This window comes from Amblyraja radiata, chromosome 13 (assembly GCF_010909765.2).
Source record: "Amblyraja radiata isolate CabotCenter1 chromosome 13, sAmbRad1.1.pri, whole genome shotgun sequence".
NCBI classification, from domain to species: domain Eukaryota; kingdom Metazoa; phylum Chordata; class Chondrichthyes; order Rajiformes; family Rajidae; genus Amblyraja; species Amblyraja radiata.
This window is the reverse complement of record NC_045968.1, coordinates 30,759,401-30,767,826: the sequence shown is the minus strand read 5'-3', so window position 1 is coordinate 30,767,826 and position 8,426 is coordinate 30,759,401. Positions and strand designations below refer to the sequence as shown.

General features: G+C 42.3%; 1 protein-coding gene across 1 annotated transcript in view; it reads right to left on the bottom strand.

Annotated features, from left to right (window-relative positions):
- Positions 1-235: 235 nt before the first annotated feature.
- atg4b (autophagy related 4B cysteine peptidase) overlaps positions 236-8,426 on the bottom strand; it is a 44,509-nt gene continuing 36,318 nt past the window's right edge. The window contains exons 10-13 of the mRNA XM_033031631.1: positions 5,497-5,642; positions 3,693-3,749; positions 2,428-2,515; positions 236-2,310 (exon numbers count right to left, since the gene is read on the bottom strand). Of these exons, the coding sequence (XP_032887522.1) occupies positions 2,237-2,310; positions 2,428-2,515; positions 3,693-3,749; positions 5,497-5,642 (365 nt within the window). The 3' untranslated portion in view covers positions 236-2,236. The remainder of the gene's footprint in view (positions 2,311-2,427; positions 2,516-3,692; positions 3,750-5,496; positions 5,643-8,426) is intronic.

Sequence of the window (8,426 nt, the reverse complement as noted above, 5' to 3'; positions counted from 1 at the left end):
CAAAGATGTACAGGTTGGTAGGTTAATTGGCTGCTGAGTGGTAGAATCTGGGGAAGTCAATGGGAATGTGGGGAGAATAATAAGTGTGATTAGTAAAATAAAAAAGATGCTTGATGGAGTGGTCCAGTTGGGCTGAAAGACATGTTTCTGTGCATACCTCCAAAGAGAAAAAGTTGAACCATTGTGAGGGTGCAATCACCTCACATCAACCAAAACAAAATCCTATCAGCCATTATTACATTATTTTAAACAATTTATTTAGATATTATAGTCCAGCAGTCCATTTATCAGCCTCTTTAAACAAGGTTAAGAGTGAACTATCAGTGTGCTGGTAGAACTGGCCCTTTCACACTCTATGTACCATCCTTTTCACTGAAGAACATGGTCAAACCATCCCAACACAAACCCATTCTGCTCCATTTATATAACAATTTCCAAGCGTCAGCCTAATTTCAAAGGTCAGTAACTCAGAACCGCCTAAATAAATTGCCTCAAGTTGTCAAAGATCTTCGACATTGTGAATGTCCCCTTTCTTCAGTGTATCTCCATATTCATGTCATTTTACTACATTTACTCATTAAAACAGCATTAAAGATGTCAGTGACAGCAAATATTTCATACAATTAAAAAGCTCATTGTGTGTTAATTATGTGAAGTGGTTAATTGATATTTCTCAGGTTTAGTGCAGATCTACTATAGACATTAAGTAGTATTATGCTTTACTGTGCCTACCATTTACTTCGGCAACAAGCATCCTCACGTCTAATGACGTTGAGTTATTGATCTTCATTCTCCTCCACTTTTTCCCCCAAATCTCCACTACCCCCCAATAAAAATACATTGGCAGGAGGTGGGAAACATCGGGAGAGATGTCAAACTGGGCCTTTCTGCCAGCAGCAGCGGTCATCCTAGTTAGGTTAGGGCAGCCCAGGTGAGAATTAGAGGACCAATATGTATACCTCAAGCTGCTGATGAATGTAGCACATTTCAGATTTTGGGATGTCTTAAAGCATTTGTCAGCCAATGAAGGGTTGTCTTTCTTTTAATATCGATAAATACAGGAGCCAATTTTGAACAGTAAAGATTCAACAAATGGTGTTTGATCATGATCAGATTACCCGTTTTAGCACTTATTATTGGCTGGAACATGGGACAATATCCCTGTGCTTGTGAATTAATGCTATGAGATCATTTAGATTCATGTGGTATGGCAGACAGGACCTTCATTGCATGTCTCATTCCAGAAGTGTTACCTCTAACATTGTTTATTCTCTATTGGAAAGCGAGCCTGCCCTTTTTGTGCCCGAGTCTCTAGAATGGTGCTTGAATCTACAACTTTCTGTCAGGCAAATGTGTCATCCAGAGCCATAGCTGACACCATAGTTCAGTAATTCCTTCAAAGGACTGGTACGTCACATGGTCCCCATATTCAGATCTAAAACTGATTTTAGGATCAGTGATGTCATCAGTAAGATGGTCCTTGTGCCACTGAAATCTGTCCAATAGTCTGAAAACAACATAAAATGATGCCATTGTAATTTTCCTTCTCATCAAACATAACCAAATTAATGCATTTCAAAGCCATTAATAGGGCTGAAGATAACAAAGATAGTTGGTCCTATCCTAAGAGAAAACAAAATCTCTCCATTATAGGGAATGTGATCAAACACACTCCTTTACAAAAAGCACTTGCATATCTGTACCACAATTCTCAATGCAACATATTTAACTTAAGCAAACTGCTCATCTGCTTCAGTTTGGAGTGAGATAGTTTAATACAGCATCTTGATGTGAGAGAATCCAAGCTGTGCAATTTTGCTACTTTTTATATTATGCTGCTGCCTTAAACCAACAGGATGCCATTCCGTCGCTGCAGGACTGCTGAAGAGAACAAGCTGCTGGATAAAACCCCAGGAGCTGTCAAATTATGTCCTCCAAATATGCTGCTAAAGTACAACAAAAAAAAAACTGTTGCTTAAGTACATGGTAAATATGATGTGCTGGTAAAGCAGAGGCAAGTTTGCATTTAATCATCAAATAGTCCGTGGGGTGACTGAGCTAGCTCACAGATGAGGGGTATCACTCCTCAGCGGGGACCAGTCAGAAACGCACCATCCGAGGATCCCAGTGTACTGATGATGATGATGTGAATTCATGAAACCTGTGCCGATTTACTGCTGAATATTAGCAGCATGAGAATCACCAACACTTTGTCTTCAAAGCTGAATTCCTATAATTATAATGAGAGGATCTCAAAGTCTTCATCTTCAGAATCAAAGAATCGTTCCAGTCTTTCAGAATCTGTGAAGTCTAGGGTGGGAAAAGAAACAGCCACCATCAGTTTAAGTGTTCTTTGGCAGGGATACAGCAACATAGCTGCAATTCATAAACTAATACTAGATCCAAATTCAATGAACATTTTGTTACCAGGCGTTAGACAGTGAACATCAGGGAAGCGAGTGTTCTGGTGATCCATCAGCTCAAACATTGGTAGGGCATCTTTCTCTTGTGAAATCTGCAGAGAGAAAGAGAAGAGCTGAAATTATGACAATTAACCAAGAAGGGTGCTATAAGAGGCAAATATACAATTGATGGGACTGGGTGATACAATGTTTTAGTCAGGTGAGGAGAATGTGCTCTGCACTCTTTATGAGCGCTCATGCACAGCAGATGTGGACATGCAGTGAACATTAAGGTCTGTCATTTAAGATTTTCAATGCAAGATTAAGTCATGGAAATCCATCCCGAAATGAATCCAATTAAAAAGTACAGTAGATCCTTGTTATAACAGATCACGGCGGGGGGTGTCCATTATTGCTGATTGCCTGCTATAACCAAGTGAGGATTTTCCCCCCATTGGCATCACTGCCCGGGCATTGGGGTCAGAATCCTGCAGCCCCGTCACTGAAAGCCCAATGGGACCTCCCTCATCACAGAGCACAGTGGTCGCCCGGCACTACTTTGTCCAACACAACTGGGGCACGCAATAACCTCTACATGCCATAGAAATAACATAACAATAATCTTGTATAAAGTACAATAATTAACAAATAACAAAACTTTATGTTAAAAGAGAACACAATTCCTGGATTAGATTAAACAATACTATATTGGGGTACTGCTCCAATGACCACCACCATGGGGATCTACCACGAATAACTATGTAGTCTTCTGATGTTTCAAGTTATTTTTAAACTATGGTCACCGACCTTACACAAGCAAACTCAACCCATACCTCTGACAGAGCTGAGTATCTGCCTCCAATGCCAGACACTTTTAAAATCTGCTGATACATAATGTGAGAGGCTACAAGTTGTTTTACCATGAAAAAGCAGTTGCAAAGTCAGTTCTGGTTAAGCCCCTGTCCCACTTAGGAAACCTCTGGAGACTTTGCACCCCACCCAAGGTTTCCGTGCAGTTCCTGGAGGTTTTTGTCAGTCTCCCTCCATGCTTCCACTACCTGCAACCTCCGGGAACCGCACGGAAACCTTGGGTGGGGCGCAAAGTCTCCAGAGGTTTCCGTTCAGGTTTCCTAAGTGGGACAGGGGCATTACTGTGCTCAGTACTCTAACAGGCTGAATGCCAGGTGCATTATTTTGAAAGGGGAATATGAAGGTGACCAGGTGGACAGAGCAACCTCATTAAATGTTTGACCACAAGGATCTAATTCATGACAAGAGAAACAGCCATACCATTTTAATTCTTTGACACCAGTCGGTAAAATCCTCCTCGGTGCTGCAGAAAAACCCCTAAAGGAGGAGAAAAAACAAAGCAATCAATGTCCAGCATTGTATAAATAACTAATCATGGAGAGATTGACACACCTTAAGCTTCTACTTGACAGATTTCATGCACTAGGTATCTTACAATGCAAGTCAACTTCTGCTCCATCTATCCCATTCTACATAGTATACAAGAGGGGCACAAAAAGGATGATAGGGGTGTAAAGGGTTCCTGTGCATGTTCATGGTGTTAGATGGGTTGGAGGAATGTGTACTAATTTTAGCAGTGGCGGAGGTGCACTCCAAGCAAACAGAACAATAGATGCAGGAATAGGCCATTCAGCCCTTCGAGCCAGCACCACCATTCAATATGATCATGGCTGATCATCTAAAATTAGACCCCATTCTTGCTTTTTCCCCAATATCCCTTAATTCCTTTAACCCTAAGAGCTAAATCTAACTCTAACTAACTTAATAATAATATTTTATTTATAGGGCGCCTTTCAGGACTCTCAAGGATACCGTACAATTAAAACAAGCATGACGCCATACAATTAAAACAAGCATGAAACAAAAACAACATATACAGCAACACACAATTTGGAGAGAGAGCAACGGCAGCCAATCACGCCAGCGTTCACTCTCGCCTCCAGCAGCCATGTTATCCGAGCCATCTGCAGCACACCAATAAAAATAAAATACAACATTAAAGAATTGAACATAAAACATAAAAATGGTTCCGACTGTGAGGGAAGGCAACAAAGTCCAGTCCTCTCCCTCCTGTTCACCCATGGTCGAGCCTATTGAGGCCTACGCAGTCGCCGCAACGACGGCCTGATGTTACAGGCCCTCTCGCCAGATGATGAACTTGCCACAGTTTGTCCAGCAGCGATTAACTCAGTACAGGGAGATCCTGTCAAAATGGCACATTTGCCTGTTTTTGAGCACTGTTCGACAATTTTGTTGGGGGTATGGATCAAACGTGGGCATGTGGGACTAGTGTAGATGAGGCATCTTGGGTGGCATGGGCAAGTAAGTCCAAAGGGCCTGTTTCCATGCTGTATCACACTATGATTCTAATATCAATTTTCCATCACCATGTGAATCAAAGTTGTTAGGACAACATTTCTTCCCACTTTAATATTTCGGTTGTCTCAGAGACAGAAAGGATAAATTATATTAGGACCTTAGCTAAATGCAGAGAAATTAAACAAATACACTGTGTCCATCTTCGGAGATGATATGGCAGAAAATGTTACCGCTCTTCAAGAACAACTATCAAGAAACGTGGAATAAAAATAATGTAGTATGGTTTACTTTCAATAGATATGTGAAGCTACATCCTTTTGAATGTATGGGCCCAACAGGAGATGAAGGATGGAAGGAGGAGTAGGAAGTCCATGAAGGAATTGTCACCAAATGAAGCTAGCTTATCCTCTTTTTGTGTTTGAGGTTATAGATGTTTGATCGATGTAGACCCAATGCAACTGTATTTCTCATTGTGAATTTATTATTCATACAGAACGTAGAATCACTTGTAATCTCCAAATTGATTTCTGTTTGCCTGGAAAATTCAGAGAGATTTTCAGGGATTAAGAGAGTCAATGGATATGGAGTTAGTGCAAGAAAATGGCACTGAAGTAAAAGATCAGTTAGGATCTGATATTGAGCAGGCTTAATGCTGCTGCTTCTATTGCTCAAAAGATCTCAAACTAGTTTAATGATATCAGCAAAGGTAGTCTGTGTATAGATGGTCCTGAATTACTGCACTTACCACTGCAATGGATGGGTCAAGGTCACAGATGTTCATTCTACAGGGAGGGTGCTGGCAATGAAAACTCTCATCCGCTATAGAGAAGTCTTCAAACGGCTCCACCGCAGGCTGTGTTGTGTGTGGGTCAAGATAGATCAGTTCATCTTCTGAGAACCAAATAATATGAGAATTTTAATGTACAGAATTCACTGCTACACAAGGATCCATCCAACAAAAACATTAATAGCATTTATTAGGTTACACAGCAGGACATGTGTATAGTTTGCTCTGTAGCTGAAAGTAAACTAGTCAAAAGTAAAAAGCTATGATTTGTACAAGTGACTTTGAGCTGATTAGTGTGCGGACTCACATTTTGGTGGAATAATCTGATCAGCTTTTTTACTGTACTGTCACAACGGTAAGAGTCCTGGTGTTATGTTCAGGGGAAGTATTTTGTAAATATTGTTTCATCATAATGTCACTCTTTTATTGGGGATAATTACTAAACATAGTTCAAAAGTTAATTTTCTGTCTTCATTGCAGATTTCCAGCATCTGCTGGGTTTTTTTTTGTTTTTACACCCACAGTAACATCCATGTATTTGCAGATCCAGTGTGGCATTTTCTGTGGCTCGTAGCCCCATCTGTTCACTTCGTAACAATCCCGGCATTGTCATTAAACCTGCCGACAAGGGAGTTTCCATTGTAGTCTGGTGGGCTGACCTCTACCATGGTGAAGACAGGTGCCACCTCTCAGACACCTCTTATACCTACCCCTTAACCATGACCCCACAGAAGAACATCAGCCCCTCATCTCCCAGACTGTTTCTGATTCCATCACCTCTGGTAATCACCCACCCTACATCAGTCTGAAGAAGGGTTTTGGCCCGAAACGTTGCCTATTTCCTTCGCTCCATAGATGCTGCTGCACCCGCTGAGTTTCTCCAGCACTTTTGTCTACCTTTGATTTTCCAGCATCTGCAGTTCCTACTTAAATGCTTTCCATAACTACCAACTCTATCATTCCCCAGCCCCGCACTCCCCCCTTCTACCTTCTCTCCGAAATCCCCAAACAGAACTGCCCTGGCAGACATCCATGTATTTGCAGATCCAGTGTGGCATTTTCTGTGGCTCGTAGCCCCATCTGTTCACTTCGTGCCCTGGCAGACATATTGTTTCTAACTGCTCCTGCCCCACTGATCTCATCTCCACGTAACATGATTCCATCCAATCCCTTCCAACCTACACCGAGACACATCACGCGCCCTTCAACTCTTTAATAACTTTCCGTTTCTTTACCATGGACGCCCAGTCCCTCTACACCTCCATCCCCCACCAGGCAGATTTCAAGGTCCTCCATTTCTTCCTTGAACAGAGACCCAACCAATTCCCTCTATTAACACTCTCTTCTACAGTTGCACCACTGAAAGCATTGTATCAGGATGCAACAAAGCATGGTTTGGGAACAGCTCCATCCAAGGCTGCAAGAAATTGCAGAGAATTGTGGAAGCAGCCCACACCATCACACAAATCAACCTCCCTTCCATTGACTCATCTACACTTCACGCTGCCTCGGCAAGGCCAGCAACATAATCAAGGACGAGTATCAACCCCATCACTCCATTTTCTCCCTCTCCCATCAGGCAAGAGGTACAGAAGTGTGAAAATGCATATCTCCAGAATCAGGGACAGTTTCTTCTCAACTGTTATCAGGCAACTGAACCATCCTATTAACAACTAGAGAGCAGTCCTGAGCTACTATCTACCTCATTGGAGACCCCTTTAATCGTACTTTATTTGACTTTATCTTGCACTAAACGTTATTCCCTTTATCATGTATCTGTATACTGTGAATGGCTCGATTGTAATCATGTATAGTCTTTCCGCTGAGCACACAACAAAAAAGCTTTTCACATAACAATAAATCTAAACTCCTCTGTCTAGCGGAACTTATCCTCACCCTCTACAACTTCTCTTTCGACTCCTCTCACTTTCTCCAAGTTAAAGATATAGCCATGGGCACTCGCATGGGCCCCAGCTATGCCTGCCTTTTTGTTGATTACGTCAAACAGTCCTTGTTCCAGGCATACATTGGCTCCATCGTCCAACTCTTTCCCCAGTTGATGACTACATTGGGACTACCCTCAGCACCCGTGCAGAGCTCATGAACTTTATTAACTTCACCACCAACTTCCACCCTACCCTCAAATTCACGTGGACTATCTCAACACATTTCTCCCATTTCTTGATCTCTCTGTCTCAATCGGAGGAGGCAGACTATCAACTGGCATATACCACAAACCTACCACCTCCCACAGTTATCTTTCCAACCTGCCTCTTGAAGAGATGCTATCCTCTACTCTCAATTCTTTCCTCTTCATTGCATTTGCTTCCAAGATGCGATTTCCGTTCGTTACTGAAAGTGATTTCCTCTGGCTGTCATAGATGGATCCCTCACCCATGTCCCTTCAGTATCCCATAGTTCTGCGCTCGCTCCCTGTCCCCCCCAAACACAACAAGGACAGAATTCCATCAGGTTTCACATTAAACATATCATCCTCCAACATTTCCGTCACCTCCAACATGATTCCACCACTAATCACATCTTCCTCAGACTGCTCCTTCAGCAGCACATCATAGCTTACAATTAGCTAGGGTAGCTTACAACCCAACAATATAAACATTGAATTCTCCAATTTTAGGTAACTTAGGTAACCCGAACTTGCACCGGCTTCTTTCCCACCCCTTCCACCAAACGTCCTTCAGCTTGCTTTACAGTTCGTAACTACTATGTATATCTTTTGGGCTCACACCTGCAAGGAATCCACCAACCACCGTGATTTATTCAGCCCCCTCTTCTCTTCCAGTTTTTTCCCCCACTCCCCCCTGCATCGTTGATCTTTTTCATTGGCACATCTTCCCCAGCCAACAATGGGCCATTATGGACTCCAG